We start from the raw sequence: 18,219 nt of genomic DNA on the forward strand, positions 1-18,219 counted from the left end.
TTCAATGATATTGTTTCCACAGTCGGTAAGAATTGGATCACTCAATATTTGTAACTTATTTTATTTTTTTCTGGCATGTAAAGTACAAATAATTAAACAATTCCATGAAAAAGTCTTCAAGCGTCTTCAGCTGAAATCCCAGTAATAAATATCCTAGACTAAACTGAAAGGTTTATTTTTTTTTTCTTTGTTAAATTTCGACATTGTTCATTTGGTCATGTTTGGAAGTATGAGATTTTGTATTTCTTTCGCTGATATTGGTGCCAGCAGAACTGTTTTGATCATTTTCACCTTTTGATTTGTTCTACCATTCCAGGAAAATGTAAGTAAAACATCACTAAGTTACTGCGTCCCCTCTTCTAAATAAATAGACACAAAATACAGTTGGTTGAGAAACAGAAGGACCACTCACCCCTTCACTACCCTAGAGACCCCCAAGAAAACCTTCCTGCAGCTTGTTCTGAGCTCTTAACATTTTACCGGAGCTCTTTGTTCCAATTGCACAAATTGACAGATGCTTTTTGCAGAAATAGAGCCCATAAAATCTTTTTTTCCCCCCCCATAAGTCAACCAATCAGCATAAACAGGAAAGCTTCTTGCGAGCTAATTAAAGCCAGGACATCCCCTTAGTTGCTGGACCCTCGAATGGGCCCAAAGCATCGCTTGCAGGGGTTGTCCCGCGTCTCCGGGGGGCCACAGAGTGGTTGAAAAAACAAGACTGTGATTAGATTAAATAATTAAAAAGATTTTCATTGAACAAGACAAACAGAACACAGGCAGTAAAGGCATAACATCTAGCACACAGCATGTATGTTTATACACTTCAATTAGTTAAATATAGCAGTGCATTCTTTGACTATGGAGAACGTTTCCAAATCGTACTTCTAAAGCTGTTTTGCTATTTGTCCCCCTTTTTAAGAAACAAAATGGTGTAACCACAATTTTGGCAAACTTAAAATCTTTTAAACTTGCAAATATAATGAAATAAACCATAAATATACACAAAACATACTTTATACGAGGCAATAATAATAATCATAAATAGTTTTTAAGTTAACAATAAGTTAAAACTACAAGCTTAAAGTCGCCCAAATAATACAAGTTTGTTGGCGCTATTTTGAATTTTTTCTGTTTAAATTATTTTATGTTGCAACAAAAGCTACCACAGACTTTTACAAACACAATTGAACACATTTGATTGAAATAAAAAAATCTAACTAAGTCTAAAATCTGCATACACCGTAAAAACTGCAACTAATTAAATAATGGAAGAAAAATAACAAACTTTACCCAATCAATGCAACCAAACAGAAGCTTTGACCCATGTGTGTTCTCTATGGCAACATCAACAACACAAATACGCTAATTTAACAAGTGAGTCTGATATGGAAATGAAATCAATAAATTACATTAAAAAAAAATGATAATTGAAATTGACATGGGCTAAAACTGATGATATATTAGACAGTATTCCTTTCAAGGTCGTGGAGAATTGCTCTGTTAGGCCAAATATGCAGTTTGCTTGAGCTTCGCGTGGTCGGAGCACAAATTAGGGGCTGTGGAAGTGATTATGAAAATTGACAGATCAGACCTCTCATTGCTCGCTCCATCCTCTCAATGAGTCTGCTCTTCGAATGTTTTTGTCTGAACCTCTGCTCCTTTCACCGTCCCGCAAACCTTTTCCGTGTGACGTTTAATTTCTTTTTTTAAAAATATATATCATTTGTTCTCAGTCAATATAAAAACAAAGCACATTGCACTTACTGTTCCATAGGAAAGTTTTTTTTTTCTCTCTTTAAATGATAATTGGTGTTGCTCAAGCAGTGTAGTACTGTTTCCTGCCGTGGTCCTCGGCTCTCTACTGTACATCTGGTGTACGACAGGTCGTTTTGGTCGACTGTACGACATCGGACGCGGCCTCCAGCTGCAGCTCAACGTTGTTATCTCGCTCGTTCCTAACGTCTATCACTGGTCTGACCGAGTGCTCGGCCCTGCGACGCCCGTCTCCTGCAAGTCGCTCGACCCAAAATAGCTGGATTAGTCCTTTTTATGTGGTCAACTCTGGAAACGCCAGCAGCAATCATTCAGAGTATTTCGAGGATGAAACAGTAAAAGTCAGATGGAAAGATGCCAGAGTAAGTGGTGCAATGCTTTAAAGGATCAAATTGGTCACGAGACAAAGCAGATGATGTAAATGCTGTGGGGGAATACGTTATATGGACGAATCCGATTCTTTTATGATATGCCTTTTTATTTTAATATTCGGGTTGTGAATGAAATGTGTGCAAATGGGATGACTTGCAACTGTTTCATTTGAGCATTTGGCGTTTATAGGATTTACAAACTGATATGTGCAACTTAAGTATTCAAACGTAATGATAACTGAAATTGTAGAGGGTCCTATTTCAATAAATAACATAGATTTGTACAGCAATTACTCAGGGAATAATACAGTTAGACTTAATTTATCCATCTTGGTACTGACTTGCAAAGCAATTCTTTGGCAAAAATCAAATCTAATCTAATCATAACGATCATGCTTAGTGTTCATTACAATTCTGCATAACGGATTGAATCTGCTTTTTTACCTTTTTGTATTTGCAAGCAGCTATTGGGTTTTTCAGCTGAGCAATTTTCCGGTGTCACTGCAGCTTAATCTGGGATTCGTCAAGTCAAAGAACTTTATGTCACTGCACCATCGTTGAAGCAACACTGTACACAACTTCGGGACGAGAGATGAGTGCGCCTAAGCTCTCCAGCGTCGGGTCGTGTCCCCCGACTGTTTCCTTTTACTGTCGTTTTTGCGTTTTTTTTACATCAATTGTTTTTTTTCTGTTTAGTTTGTTTCAATCAATGTGATATGGTTAAGTTTGTACGAGATACAACGTTCCTCCGCCCCTTCCCTAAATCCCCACCCATACACCGCATGCTTATTCCCCCTTGCTCTGCGAAGAGCAGAGGGTTTAAAATAAAGCCGTGCGATGTCCCAATTTTTTCCAAGCTTAAGAATCTGTAAAAATTCAGCAGAAGGTCTTCGTCCTTTGTATGTATAAAAATAGATTTATCTCTAATGTAATCCTTTCAAAGAGATCGTCCTCTTTGGCTAACACAGCGTCATTTAGAAAAGCAAAAGCAAAAAGTGTCTTGAATATAGCTGACGTTATTTGAATCTATTATCATGTGCGGATGTCTCGATATTGAAAGACATCAGCTCTTCCCGTGGTCGATCTAGACAGGTTGGCCTCAACGTTTCATCCGGGGTGCCGTTAATCATTTTCCTGCAACTGGGTTCGGGCTATTTTGAGAAATGCTATTTTTGTTTTAGGTGCCAAACAGATCTGAAGCAAATAAATAAATACTTCTCTGTTGTAAACAGAAGGATTATTATAACGCTTATTTGCAGGCTTGATGTTGTACAGTCATCTCTTCAGAGGGCAGCAGGTCAAAGTGTCTTTTAGGTCAAGTTGAGGAGCATTTGACAACGCGGGAGGAACTGGTCATCTTTCTCCTTCGAGGGGGTCGGCAGTCATTTTAACGTTGCCCGATGTCGTCGGTCACACACGAGACTCTGAGTCAGTTTTAAACGTCCAGTCATTTGGAACCGCATTCCTCTTAATGGGCTCTTTGCATGTGATTGCGAGTGGATGGTTGGACATTTTCACCTCATTATTTTAGGGGAGCTGTTTTTTTCCCTGCACCGGACAGAAGAATAATACCGGTGCTCTTGAGTTTTTTCCCATCTGTGTTGTTTTCTCCTGTGTAGCTCAGTCCGTGGGGTGTGTGGTTGGTTCCTGCCTCCATTCGTCTGAATGAACATGAACTTTTAGATGTGTTGTTTGCTTTTTCCTCTCTTGACCTCTTCACACCTTTCAGTTAAAGGGATTTCACGCCGGATGGTGGCCGACCAAGCCAAGGACGAATGGCCTGTGAGTATCACTAATACAACACAGGTGCAGTGAAAAATGATGCAAAAAAGTGTATAAAAACACCGGTATTTTCCTTTTTCCGTGTTATGGTGAGACGGTTTCCCCCATCTGGCCCACCAGAGATTTGCTAATGAGCGCCGTCGCCACGGGAGCACCGCCGCTCCGCTCCGAGTTCACAGACGCTCTGCTTGAACCCGTCCCGAGGATGGACGCGAGGAAATAAAGGAAATGTTTTTAGATGTTTTTTGTGGACTAAATATATCTTCTCGTTATGGAGCCGCGTGCTCGTGACGTCGGGTCGGTGTGAGGGGATTCTGATGGCTTCTCTTTTCTGTGACCGGTATTCGTCGGTTCACCTAAATCTTATTGGGTCTGTGCTAACAAGCTCACGCAGGGTAGAGGAACTGCCTTCACGCTAGGCACCACCTAATTCAGGTCAGGAAACAGTAGTCAAAGTTTCTAGAAAATGCTTACATACTCGGCTATTATAACCACCTTAAATATTGAATATATAGTTATATTTTAATAGACGTATATAAGAGAACACTGTTTTTTTAATTTCATTTTCTTTGATCTAAAAAAATCGCTGATTCAAAATGCCCAAGTGTAAAAAAAGTGACTACATCCTCTCCAGCAGGATAATAGGAGAGATGGCGGGGTAAGAGTTTGGGTAAATTGCACATATTCGTTCATTAAATTTCTTTTTTTTTGATCGTTTTGTTCAACAGTTGTCATTATTTGCCTGAATTCAATCAAAGCAGTCAGTACACATTCTCTGTCACATTCGTTAGACTGTCTCCTAAATAGATAGCTCTTGCCCCTAACCCAACAAACCAGCTACGTACCCCCTTCTAATTCAATCCAGGCAAATACAGGGAAGGACTAGCATGTTGTGTAAAGAAAAAAAAGAAAAAAAACTCCTCAAGTGTGTTCGTTTGATACTCTGACTCGTGTGTGCTCGCGCGTATGGGAATGTTTGCTCATGTCTGTGCGTGTCTGCGTGTATCTGCATGTTCGTGGTGTTATACTATAGATCTGATGTGTGTGAAGGTGTCACAGAGAGACTCAGTCCAGGCCCGTAGAGAGTGATGGCGCAGGGAGCTCGGGTTCGGCTCCCCGCAGGTGGAAGAAGCTGCCGCCAGCCGCCTCTCTCTCTCTCTCTCTCTCTCTCTTTCGCTCTCTCTCTCTCTCTCTCTCTCTCGCTCACGCTCGCTCGCTCAGGCCTTGTGCTGCTTGCTGGTCTTGAAGGAAACCTGCAGCACGCGGTCGCCCAGGCGGTAGCCGTTGAGGCTCGCGATCGCCATGGCGGCCTCGTCGTAGTTGGTCATGGTGACGAAGCCGAAGCCCTTACATTTGTTGGTGGTGAAGTCGCGGATGACCTTGACGTTGGTGACGGCGCCGAAGGGCCCGAAGAGCTGCCACAGGACGCTCTCGTCCGCCTCGGGGGACAGGTTGTACACGAAGATGCACCAGCCGGCTCCGGTCGGCCCGGTGAGGTTGACCCCGGCCAGGCTGGTCATGCTGTCGATGGTGATGGGGGAGAATCTGGGGAAGAGAGTAGGAGAGCTACCATGGGTGTCATTCTGAAGTTCCACATAGAATTCAGTTCTCTACGCTGTATGTCTGGGGAGGGGGAGGGGGGGAAAGGGGCGATTGGAGTCGGAGGACGCCGTCTCCATCCCCTCTGCTGTACAGTAGGTAGATAAATGTGGGGGGGCCCCGCTTTCATACACAATGACGCTAGTGTGCCCTGAGACACAGACACCCAAACAATGGGAATGTTTTCTCTGCTGACCAAAGCCTCTGGAGGAATTAAAGACATGAATCACAATGTTCAACGGAAATCACGGTATTGAACAAAACACAGAAACCTAGAGAGGGATGAAAAGCAAATTGGAATAAAAATCATACACAAACTGGAGCAAACAGAGGAGACGCAAACGGAATCTGGTATGTCCATGCTGGTGAAAAAAAGGGGACATTAAAGCAACTGAAACTGATAATGTTAGTTCATAAATAAATACATAAAGATTATTTCTATTAATTGAAATGAAAAGAACGAAAAGGTTAAACAAAGCCATGCCAGAATACCCTGCTGTTAGAAGCCTGGATCGTTGCTTATTGCACTTTCACTAGTATTTTGTTGTCTGGGCTGCTTCTGTGACATGGTTTGAACGTATTAAAAATGATGGCCATTATATCTGATTTTGAGATGAAGTCAGCAGGCGGTATTCCAGGCACTTTGTTTGTGAGATTTTTTTTTTCGGCATGGATGCTTTTGAAAATACACCTTTGGCATTTACCTCTTGACTCCGTAGCTGGCGTTTAGTAAATTGTCGAGTCTGCAACGCAAGAGGGAGAATGAAGGGGGGATGCAGAAGTTAGTTAATGAGGTCTACAAGGAAGGGGGGCTTTCAGTTAACATGTTGTTCCTTCACCAGCTGGCCTCCAGAGGGCATCCTGCACTGCGGGGCAGTCCCCCCAAAACCATCCGACCACAAACGGACGGGTGTGAAATAGACCTGAGAGTAGATACGTCTCAGCTGGTATTTATTCTTCATTGTGAGGGTATTTAATAACGGAAGCCTTTGATTTTCACACCTTTTGTACCTTTATTCAAAATGCATGTCAATTTTACTCTTTACGACGCCTATGTGGTATAGGCAAACTTTAAAGGTTCAGTGTTATTCTTCTTAAACCAAGATTTACTTAGCTTTAGTTTTTTTTATTGTATTTGGAAAAGTCTGGTCTCTTACATTGGTTTTGAGCTGTTATTTGGATCTGGTCCCTTTCCAAGTGAAGGGATCATGCTGCAGTTTAAAAGAAAGTCAGAGAGAAAGAGTGAGAAGGAGGGACAACGCAATATTGCCAATTCCTTCCGTACGGTAAAGCTATAATATTGCTTGAAGGAACAGTTTACCAATAAGTTGTGTTAATATTGACAGAAAACGTTTTTTTTTCTTCTTCTTCTTGAATGTTTTCGATTACACAGTTGTCCTCAAAGACACACACCACATTTGCTGTTTTCCGGGTGAGCCACCTCATCTGATTGCTTTTTCTTTCTCCCGTGTGCTGCGAAGCTGCCAAAAGGTTCAGTACCTGAAACGCTGAGTTTGGTGGTGCAGGGGCCCCGTGTAGCGGCGGGCGGCCGTCTGGTACAGCTGAGTCAGCAGGGCCTGGCCCGTCTTCTGGCTGGGGTTGTTGGCAAACTTGACAGTGATGGGCTCGGCGGCGCCCAGCGGCTTCTGCCCGTTCAGACCTTTGATGGCCTCCTCGGCCTCGTTTCGCTTGTCAAACCGGATGAAGCCCACTCCTCGGGATATGCCTGCTCCGATTCAGAATGCAAACCAATGTTACTACCTTGGCATCAAGGACCGCCGTGGCCGACCCGGCCTTTTAATCAGGGACGGACGTGGCGCCTGAGTGACAGCACGGAGGAGGGAAATTAGGCTATACCTGTGACTTGGTCCACTAAGATGCGGGACGTGATGATGCGACCGTATTGGGAGAACAGCTGCTCCATGTCCTTCTGGCTCATGGTTTTAGGGAGTCCACTCACGTAAAGGTTGGCATCGCGGATAGAGGCCGAGCTCGGCCGGGCATACGATACCTACAACACGCCAATAAAATCAAACAATGTGCATTACAATTACATCACCCAGAGGGATTAAATGAGTAAAGAACAGCATGTCAGAAAGTTTTTGCTGTAACTGCAGTGACTTCCCAACAAATTGTCCTCGTTGTGGCTCCTGCTGATTCGTCTCCACAAACCCAACTGCCCCTTAGCTGTCTGTGGACTTAATCAGTGCCCTAAAGAATGCGCTCGCCACCACATTGAGACCGTCACAGACGCACAATGAAGACCGCAACCATCACCCAGACTGAAAACAGTCCTTCAGCTAACAAGCCAGAGTGTCAGCTTTGTTTTGCACCAAATTACACATCAGCCTTAGCTGGTGTGTTTTTCTGAATCCACTGGTGACTTAATTAGCGCGCGGAGCTTTTTTTTTGGTGCGTTTGTGTTTCTATCCCTTAAGGTTTTCTGTTAGCGTTTTGGATAGATCTCATCTAAATGATAGAAAAAGGAAAAAAAGAAGATCATACTCTCGTCCTCTGGTGTTCATGGGAGCGTGTGCACATTCGCCTGATAGATAATCCGGTTCGGCGCTTTGTTGTCAGCGCCGTGCTTGTTTGTGTGTGATGGAGGGACAGAGTGAGTGTTGTCTGAGATAGGCCCGAGCTGCCTTGCTCGTCCTGCCTCCTTCCTTTGTCTCTATCCTCGGGGGTAGAGCAGCTCCACTGGCAAGCAGCGCACAATGCAAGCGCACCACGAGACTCGCAAGATGCTCGACAACTTTTAAACACTCTGTTCACACATATGTACTGGTGTGATAAATATAATTCGCTTATTTCTCAAAGTATTGACTGTGCTCATTTCACAGGCACAAAAAAACGCTCTGATGCAGATCTAAAGGGCTTGTGTTTTTCAGTTGAATACAGGTGTTCAGATTTCACCCGTCGGTACTGAGCACCAGTGTCTATTGTGCACGCAGACGGAGCGTATGAGCAGCCGGGTTGTGTTGTGCGGTGATTAGGGTGTTCTGGATGAGTCAGGGGGGAGTGGCTGTGTTTGGGGAGCAAAGGCTGCCCTATAATTAACCCTCTCCCCGTCGCTCCCACAGTACAGATGGTGCCTGGAGCCCATATGGCCTCTAATCCTGTCATTGGCATTCTGCTCTCTGAGCTACCCCCCCTCTACCCTTCCACTGCTGCCCCCCTCCCTCACTGCCTCACAGCCTCGCCGCTCTCTGTTCGGGCTCCCTGCAAGACCAGACAGATAAGACTACGCTATTGAGCAGAATAATTCATTTCTCACGTGTGAGAGGTTCATTGAGGACAGAGCGATCTGTGTATGGATACATCAATGGTGAATGTCATAACACGAGATGAACAATATAAATTAATATTGTTCATGACAGTCAACACCTTTAATACCTGCTTGCTTCAAAGTAAGAAAAGCATTGGATGTTATAAACAGACTGAATCCAGTTATTTTCCTGCTTGTTGGTCGTCAGAATTAACGTCCGTGTTGACCAGCAGCTGTTGCAGGATCACCTGCTCTGATTTCCTAATCCTGTAGTTTGTCTCAATCTTTGATCTACTTTGATCAGGTCGGGGGGGGTGGAAGGAAGTCGTGTCTAATAATATGCCCCTCTTTGCCTCATCTGATTTTGGGACAAAGAAGTCCCCTAATTAGCCCAGATTGGAGGCAGATGGGGTAACCAGGACTGACCCCGGTGCAGCGCAGTCAGACTTCCTAATTACATTTCCATCACAATAATCCCTGCATGCTGTCCGCCCCTTGCTTTCTGACCTCCACTCTCTCCTGCTCTTTTCACCCTTTCTCTATCTTCCTTTGTTCTGGCCACCCCTCCCTTCTGCCTCCTCCTCCTCGCCATTTTCTTCCCCTCCCTCTGTGACGTCTGTCGCAACCCCCCCCGCCCCCCTCCCCCCCTCCCACAAAATCTCCACTTCCTTTCCTTTTGTACAGAATGAAAAACACGAGGAGCAGATATGTTGTCGAGAGTAGAAGCCTGCTCACCTTGATTGTTTTAGTCTGCAGTTTTAGACCGTTGAGTGTGTTGATGGCCTTATCTGCGTCATTTGGATCCACATAGTTTACAAAGCCATATCCCAAACTCTGACCTGGAGACAAAGACCGAGCCGGTGCTGTTAGTGGTTCTCAAATCCGTGAGGTGAGGATGGTTTGGGTTTTTTGTTCTGAGGTGGACCGAGTGTTGTACCTGTTATCTTGTCTCTGACAAGCTTGCAGGACTCGATCTCTCCGATGCTACCAAACAAACTTTTAAACTCCTCCTGGGTCATGTTCTGAGGCAGATAGTTGACGATCAGGTTGGTTTTGCTGTCGTCTGTGGCGCCGTTGGAGCTAATGACTGGACCGTTGGGCAGACTGGTTCCGCTCGGACCGTTGGACACCTGGGTTTCCATGGTGCTGATTATCTGCTGAGGAAGAGGGGGGTGTTAGATTCCTCGCTCACAAAGACACAGCATATGTAAGGCGGTTAAAAGGTGCATCTGTTCATATTTAACTTATAATACATGCACGGGTATAAGAAAGGATAATCCTTTCTTATTGTGAGCGACGCACGCGGGCCGTCCACTCCGTCACTGTCAGAGGGAAAGGTCAGCAAGCAGCGTCGCTAAAATGAATACGAGCTCTGATTTATCGCCTCCCCCTCCCCCATTTTACACCCCGTCCTTCCTCCTCTCTCGCTCCCTGCCTCTGGTCCTGCAGATGTCACGGTCCCTTTTCCCTGCTCCTCCCTTCCCCCTTCTTTCTTCCAGGGTCAAACTTCATTACATCATTACACAGCGAGGGATGATAGTGGTGGGGGAGTGGGGGAGGCCGGGGGGGGTTTGGGGCGGCGTGGGTCGAGAGGACAGACTACCCGAGTTTGACGTATTGAAACGGATTTTGAGCTAAAATAATTAGGGAATTTAAGGGTTTGCTAGAAAGTCCGGTTTACACGTTTGTCCATGACACATTGTTCTGGTTTCTTCGAGGTCAACTGACTTCGGTTGTTGAGTACGGGTGTGAGGTCGACCGCTGTGAGATGTTTGTGTCGCTCCGGAGGACGACGTGTTGCTTAATTTGATCCACAGAGGCTTCTCGAGGATTATCCGTGTAGTTCAAAACAAAACTTCATGCTCCACTTTTCCTTCACCTTTCCTCGCGCTCACCACCCAGTTCTCTGCATCGTTGTTTCCAGTGTAAGCACAAATTTGTTCCTGTCTAATGTTAGATTTTTACATTTTACATTCTATTTTATTACATCTGTGTTATGTTATTTTCATGTTCAAACATCATTAAATTAAATATTTGATTAGCAAATATATACATGCATGTTTAAAGCTAGATAACACTAAAGAGTTATTGATTTTTGATTTAAAAATATCTAACTGTTGGTGTTATGTTTGGTAACAAAGGGACTCAATGAATGAAAAAAAGAATCATATCAAAATTATTTTACTTAATGGAGAAATTCTCTAGGTGTTATTGAAACATAAATATGATTCATAGCACGAGCGTTTACCTGGGAATCGGCCCCCGTGGCATGTTGGATTAGGTCCAATAAAACCATAAACAAACAACAAGCCTGATATTTATTCCCTGAGCTCTAAGATCTCTTGTCAATCCACCAACAGTTTGTGTTTCTGTGGGTTATCATCGCACATATCCTATCACATAGGATAATAATTCATTTCTTCACATCCATGTCTCGTTTCATGTGTCCTCTCTCTCGTCTGTCTAACCTGCCTTTTCTCCTCGTCTCTGTAATCCGCCGTCTTGCTTCCAGCCTCACCTCGTCTCAGGTTGCCCAGGTAACGGCCCCTCAAAGACTGCACTGTTTTAATGGCTGGCTGGCTTTCTTACTTTCAGTGTGCATTCGTGTCTGTGTTTATTAGGAGCAGATGCACAGGTCAGACGTTTCCCCTGCGTGTATTAATATTGTATGGCTTTGCAGGAGCAGGGAATATCAGCAAGCCAAATTGACAAAGACAAGGGGAGGAGGAGCGCGGTGACAGAGTTAAGACAGCTCTAAAAATAAAATACTTCAGACTCACATCCACACACAAAGGCGGTGCAACATCCCCAGCAATCTGTCACATGATCGTTATGCTCGTTATGACTAAAATGCCTGCTGGATATGTTTTTTGTGGAGGGTGCAATAAAGATTTTAAGTTGCATTTATTGGACGCTGTTATGTGTTGAGGTGCATCTGACTAACTAGAAATGAGCAACTGGCTGTGTTGCAAACATGACAAAAAACATTTTGAAGGGAAAAAAAACATATTTAGGGAAATTTGAATCACCAATTGAAGTAACCAACATGATAGAACACATACTGAACAGTGTGAGGTTATATAATTCACAGAACGACAGAGTTAGGGCTGGGCACACAAGAGTTGTCGACACAAACAGCAACAATAAGATTGAGATGCCAGAACAGGGAGAATTGTATAATTCTTAGGCCGTCATATTTCTCATTCCTAAAACTAAAATCCAATTGCTATGACAACGAAACAATAAATCATTGTGATGCTTCAGCCTACAAAGGGATGAAAAATCCTAACACGCCCATTTTAGATCTACTCAGGGCTTCAGACACGTTCGACTACCGGAGACGATAAAAATACCTGCATAATGTTCTCTGAGCAAATATTATCCCCCTTCCCCCTTAACTTATTATAAGCTATATATATATATATATAATTATAATGTAAACCAGCTGTGAGAATATTCTTTAAAAAAAGCCTCTTTCATAATTTCCTAAAAGATTCCAGTTGTTAGCATAGCACACTATGTGTCCCACACTCTTTTTTCCTTCTATTTTGGGGTTCTGCGAGATTTCCCTTAATATTTAATGAAGTGCATCAGCATCGCCCACACATGGTCCCAGACTTGCACGCAAACAAGAGCCCTGCCTCCTCTGCCAAACACATGAACCCAGACTTGCACGCAAACTAGAGCCCTGCCTCCGCTGCCAAGCACACGTACCACCACCTACACTGCACACCATTTAATTACAAAACGCAAAAGCGTTGCATGACTGAATGTAAATGCAGTCAGGGTTCTCTTGTCTTTCAGATGCTTACAAACCGCTTTCTCCAATTCATTTCTGCTCCAAATGCAGCTCAGCACTGGAGGCTAATGTGCAGAAGAATACTTGTCTCCCAGTTTGAGTCATAAAATGAGATGTACCACATTACATGTTACAGTTAGCTGACAATCCCAATTTGAATGTGAAAGGGAGCGAGAGAGAAAATGACACGGTCACCTTCAGTATTTTTCTTTGACATGCAATTCCAGCAAAGCTGGGAATTTCTGTATGTGTGTATTATGTGGGCATTAGTTATCTTTGTGTTAACAGAACTAAACATCACTCAAAATGATGAGCACAGACTTCACCAACTGGATCCTTCAAACTAACAATGATGAGAAGGATTTCTCATTTTAACCTTTAACGTAGTCCATATTATTACACATTATTTAAAGTTTTTTTTTCTGCGAAATGCATGAATTAAAACTGAAAGCTAGGCTGAAGTGTAAATGAGCCCTCTAAATAACACAGATTACAGGATTATCCCAGACAAAGGGCATTAGCCACACTCTCTGCAGCTTAAGGGATCATGGTGGCAGCTGTAAAACAACAGGACGACAGGAGTCACCGAGCCTCCGTCCTGTTCTCCGCCCTGCACACTAAAAATAAAAACATTTCTAAAAGATTTCAGCTCACTGAGTACGCGCCGCTTTGATAAGATGGGAGCAGACAACGTCGAAGGCTCAGGGAGACAAGCGTGTCCTGCGAGTCCTTGTAGCGCGCGCGGGGCGCTATCCAGCGTGCTGAAAAAGGGAGTGGCTTTCGGACGGCAGCTCGAGGCCACAGAGGCCCCCGAATCCGGCACAGACCCTCCGAGTCATTTTCTATATTTTTGTTCTCTCTGAAGACGTTTTCATTTAGAGTAATTAAGAAAAATAAATTAAATATGCTATTGTGCGTAACTGTGTAAATATGGTAAAATTCATCATCACTCCTCCCCCTCCGGTTCTCTTATTTAAGCCCCTTGAAAATAAAAAAAAAGGCGAACTCTGAGCTCTGCAGGCATTCATGAACCAGGGCGCCTTTTTGCTGAATAAACGTATTGAAACGAGCAAACAAAAGAGCCACCCGTTCCTCCTCTTCTCTCGCAGAGGCAATGGCAGCACTATGAATATTAATGTAAACAGTGGCGCTTTGTGTGGTGGCCGAGGGGCTGCAGGACTCTCCGGGAACAATGACGGTTACAGTTGCCAGCCACAAGTCAAAAACGCCATTATAGGTCAAATAAAACATGATCAATCCGGGACATGCTTTTCCTCCAAGCGTAAAGTCTTGTATTGTGTTGATAGTTGTGTCGAAAAATCGAAGTGAACAGGCTTTAACGATCAAAATGACAATGGCCTTAAATTGTCAGATAAAAACAACGTTTTTCCACAACGCTCACGTAATCAATAGATCAATATTAACATATAACACGTTCTATATGTATATATTATATTGCTGATGAAGTCGTTACGTAACATTATTACATTAAAGGGCTCATATTATTTAACGTCGGGCCATGTCTCGACTGAAAAGATGCAATACTGGAAGGTTTGTGGTGGTTTTATTTTTGACCGAGAATTAAAAAGCGTTCTCCGGCCTTAAACGCTCTACATTGCGCCGCGCATTTAGCACCAAGCAGCCGTGTGGGGGTCGGAAGCGATGGCCTCGGTTGCCCTTGTCCTTGGATCGCATAGGTTATCTGACTCAACGCTTTTATTCGCTTGGCACTGCGGTACCGGCACGGAGGACTGCGGACCATGTGGAGGGGAGCTGTCCTCTGTCTGCGGGAGTCTGCCTCGTCCTGCCGGGGGACAATAGGTGGTGTGCAACAAAGGGGAAATTAAAGTGGGGTGGAAGGTGTGTCGGCTGGACGGTCCGAGCGGTGAAGCAACGCCTCCATTTTGCATTTGTTTTTTTATTTTTTCGAAGTATGATTCAGATCATTTCAAATACGAGATGCTGAAGTTGTTCACGAGGCTGACTCCTTCTCTCACATCCTTCTGTGTTAAATTATTTATCTTGTGTTGCTATTCGTCACCGCCTGACATTTTACCACGTGCAGACATAATTCCAATTCCATTTAATAATTTAGTAATTCCACAAAACCAAACTGATGGGTATATTTTAGGTATGTTTTATGCCACTTTAATACCTGCGGGTTTAACACCTGAATGGGATTTTTCAAGCTTTTACCGACCAGCATCCACACTGAACCTTGGTTCCGTATTTATTTCCTGCCCTCTATAATTAAATGTAAATGTCTCTTAATTGCTCTGTCTGCTGCCAACAGTGTCAAGGGGGAAAGCGGTGTGGGCCTTTTGAGGCTGCGAGGCCCTCGTTCGGTGCTTAAGTCCAGCAGAGACACGCCCAATCCAGCCGTCGGCTCAGAGCAAAGCTAATTCATCACCGCTCACATCCCCCTTCCATCCGACACGCGCGACGCGATGGCATGGCCATCTTTGTACGTATGCGCCACGGAAATGCGCTTAAGATGGAGATGTCCGTGCGCGTCCTCACGTCTGTCGCGGCCTCTGAGATTTCCAGCCCCATTCACCCGGTTGCATCGCAACGAGAACCCGGAGGAATTTGGACTTTGGGTGATTCAATGCAAACCAATGGGTGCGTAATCTCCCTCCTCCCCCTCCCGGAGTGACTCGACCCTTTTCTTCTTCTTCTCGTGCCTTGCTGGATGGGCCCTCAGCCTCCGAGGCATCATTTTGTCTCAGAAACCCGTATCCAGCATCCTTGTGGTGTACCAGGCAAAGAACGCCAGCACCCCCCCCCCCCCCCCCCCCCCCCCCACACTCCCCTCTCTCCACACACACACACTGAACCAGCGCCTCGTCGCCTCTCTCCATCACCGTAATGCTGCGGAATTCCTGCATCTCGACTCCAGCGGTCGTTCGGTGACAAATAATCAAAGCATCGACACGCGTGCAGGCGACGTGGCACAAAAAGCGCAACGGCTTGTGCCACCTAAGATGGCAGAATAAAGACTGTATCCTGCGCGCACGGTGACTGCGGGCTGGAGCGCAGCCGGCATGGCGCATCACTCAGTATGAGGCTGCTAATTGCCGCTATCGATCGTTAATCTTATCAAAACAATACGGCACTGCAAATCGGACAAAACCGTAGGACACCGATCCCGATCGTCCCCTGTGCTGCCGCGGAGATCCCTAAAACACGTATTCCTAATAGGTGTAAATTAGGGGGAAATACATCTGTGTGTGGCTACATCGTATGTGTACATGCATAGTAGTAGTAGTAAATATATCCATGCAATGTAAGCGTGCTGCTACGGCTTCCCCTTTACAAAACCCAGAGAAATGGAGTCATACGTACAGTAACCATTCTTGACGTACAATGAAAGAAATCTAGGTCCTTCTTTGCGCTGGTCTGGAAGCTGGAGGCTGAGTCTCTAGCTATGATCTTCAGCCTTTAAATTGTATGGCCCTTGTGTTCTGTCACGAGTCCAAATGAAAAGAAAAAAAAAGAAAAAAAGGAAAAAAATACAGTGTTCGCCAGGGATTCTCAGCCCTCTGAGATTGTAGGTGTCCTCTATAGGATGAAAATGAGGAGAAAGGGGTTTTCTACTGGATGATGGTGAGGGAGAGCGTTCTCTCCGAGTGGCGTGGGCGATGGTTTTAGAAAAAAAAGAGAAGCAGTGATCCTCAGCAGGGTGTGTCCAGGGGAGGGTGTTCTGGTTCTGCTGTGTTTGTGTGTAATTCCCTGCTCCTCTCGCAGTCTCCTTCTGTGCCTCTGCTGCAATGTTCTTCTTTTATGCGTCCTCCTGGCTGGCAGAGCACGCCGCTGATTGGCTAATTGTGCAGGGAGGGTACTACATGGCAGCCATTGCAATGCGCTCCTCTCCCATTATCCCCTTCAGGGGAGAGATCACCAAGAGCCGCCCCCCCCCCATCCCCTTCAACCACCCCACCAGCCCCTCCTTCCTTTCTCCATCCCTGCCCTTCCATCTCTCCACTCCCTTTTCCTCGCTGCCCTTCCTTTCTTTCTGCCCCCCCCCCCTCCCACCCTCTTCACACACGCGCACGCACACAAACACACACCCATGAATAGGCGCTCCACCTGCACTTACAGAACAGATGGGTGCAGCATAAGACAGCAGACTTGTCCCTCATTCGCCACTCTTTGCCCTCACTTCTCCATCCGCGCAGCCCCTTCCTTCCTCTCGGATTCTCCCTTTAGGTCTGTTTTGAAACCGAGGCAAACCAACTTCCCTCCTCGGGCCTTTGTGTTGGCCAATAAAAGCCATTTTGTAGCAGCGTCGATCAGCAGACTCCCTGAGTCCACAATTTTCTCTGAGAATCACAGACGCATCAAAAGACAAAATATGCAATGATTGGATTTGAATTGTGGCAACAAACCAAGCATTGAATCCATAATGTGACTGATGGGTGGGTGATTTCTGGACCTTTCGCGTGCAGGGCAGATGGCCCGCTAGCTTTAGGGTCAGGTGCAGACATGAGAATAACAAATTAGATGCACCCTAAATTCATTCCTGTCTAATCAGAAAAGTTGAGAAACGTACAGATGTAACATGTGACCGAGCCATTTTGAATGGTCTCTTCTTTTTTTTCTTTATGAACAGAAAGTAGAAAGCAGTGATTTTCGTCTCATGACATCTACGAATCCCTTCCTGAGGAGTTGTCGTCCCTCTTTGCCCACCTCCTGCTGCTCCCTCCTGTGTGGTGAGTGCTCACTGAGACATGCTGTTTGGGCTCATCTATAATGCATCCCCCTGCCCCGGGACATCATGTGTGACAAATGACCTATTTCTGTGCAGACCCCCATAGGGCCTTGACCTGAGGGGGGGGTTGGGGGGGGGGTCTGCGTGCAAGTGTGCACAAATTAGTGTGTGTTTGTTTATTTGTTTCTCAGTCGAGGGTTTGCGGTCATGCGAAGAAGTGAGATTGTAATGGGAGTATTTTTTTTTTTCTTTCTCTGTCCACGAGTGGACCAGTGGTGCAGATGTGAGTGCTTCTGCGACAACGTTCGCTTTCTCCGCTTCGCTCTCCTTGCTGACCTTGAAGAGTCCTCACATGTCTCTGGCTATAGTGAGGGAGGGGATTGCATGGCATTATCGCCACTGACCACTCGCCTTTAAAGGGACACGTGGACGCTGTCTGCAATCAGATGAAGACAAAGCAACAGGACACGCGAGTAACTCGTCTCCTCGCACTGTATGCCTCTTATTGTTCCTCCCACCTTCAGTCACTCCTGCGTACCCCCTCCCCCCCCCCATCCCCCTTTCTCTCTGTCATTGTCCTGCAGCTCTCTTCCAGTCACATTCTGAACATGGGCCCTGTCTGATATTTTACATAATTGCCTTACATAAGTAGCAGGCTTGGCTCAGAGCTTGGGTGATATTAGCAGAGATGAATATTGCATGAGGAAAGCACTCGTTAAGCGTTAATAAGAGGATAGAGATGGAGCCCCACTGTCAGTCCGTCTTAACCCCGCCCCCACCGTCCTGTCAAGCAGTGACTCAACTCAGCCTGGATGCGTTGGAGCCTTTGAGTCAGTTTGTTAGAGAGGGAGGACGAATATGTGCGTTTCTATGTGTGTGTGTGTCTCTCAGAAGAGATTCGGTCATTAGGTGCTTG

The 18,219-nt window shown here is 45.2% G+C and overlaps 1 protein-coding gene across 24 annotated transcripts; it reads right to left on the reverse strand.

Moving 5' to 3' along the window:
- Window positions 1–45: 45 nt before the first annotated feature.
- On the reverse strand, window positions 46–16,487 carry elavl3 (ELAV like neuron-specific RNA binding protein 3). 24 transcript variants are annotated; one of them, XM_078084020.1, is made up of 8 exons: window positions 15,938–16,483; window positions 9,731–9,947; window positions 9,529–9,632; window positions 7,383–7,536; window positions 7,026–7,251; window positions 6,683–6,736; window positions 6,230–6,268; window positions 46–5,471 (listed from the first exon to the last, which is right to left on the reverse strand). In XM_078084020.1, the coding sequence occupies exons 1-8, from the start codon at window positions 15,944–15,946 to the stop codon at window positions 5,144–5,146; spliced, it is 1,131 nt and encodes a 376-aa protein (XP_077940146.1). In that variant the 5' UTR covers window positions 15,947–16,483; the 3' UTR covers window positions 46–5,143. The 24 variants fall into 24 exon arrangements, with proteins under 24 accessions (XP_077940146.1, XP_077940143.1, XP_077940144.1 ...); XM_078084017.1 differs by having other exon boundaries at window positions 46–5,492; XM_078084018.1 differs by having other exon boundaries at window positions 7,026–7,254.
- Window positions 16,488–18,219: the final 1,732 nt, after the last annotated feature.

Source organism: Gasterosteus aculeatus, chromosome 11 (genome assembly GCF_964276395.1).
Source record: "Gasterosteus aculeatus chromosome 11, fGasAcu3.hap1.1, whole genome shotgun sequence".
In the NCBI taxonomy this organism is placed as follows: Eukaryota; Metazoa; Chordata; class Actinopteri; order Perciformes; family Gasterosteidae; genus Gasterosteus; species Gasterosteus aculeatus.

Excerpts from the sequence above, each read along its gene's own strand:
- elavl3 (XM_040191279.2), bottom strand. Across the intron at positions 7,255-7,382 it reads CTTAGTGGACCAAGTCACAG|CAGGCATATCCCGAGGAGTG; the intron begins GTATAGCCTAAT and ends TCTGAATCGGAG. Across the intron at positions 6,269-6,682 it reads AATAACAGCTCAAAACCAAT|ACTCGACAATTTACTAAACG; the intron begins GTAAGAGACCAG and ends CTTGCGTTGCAG.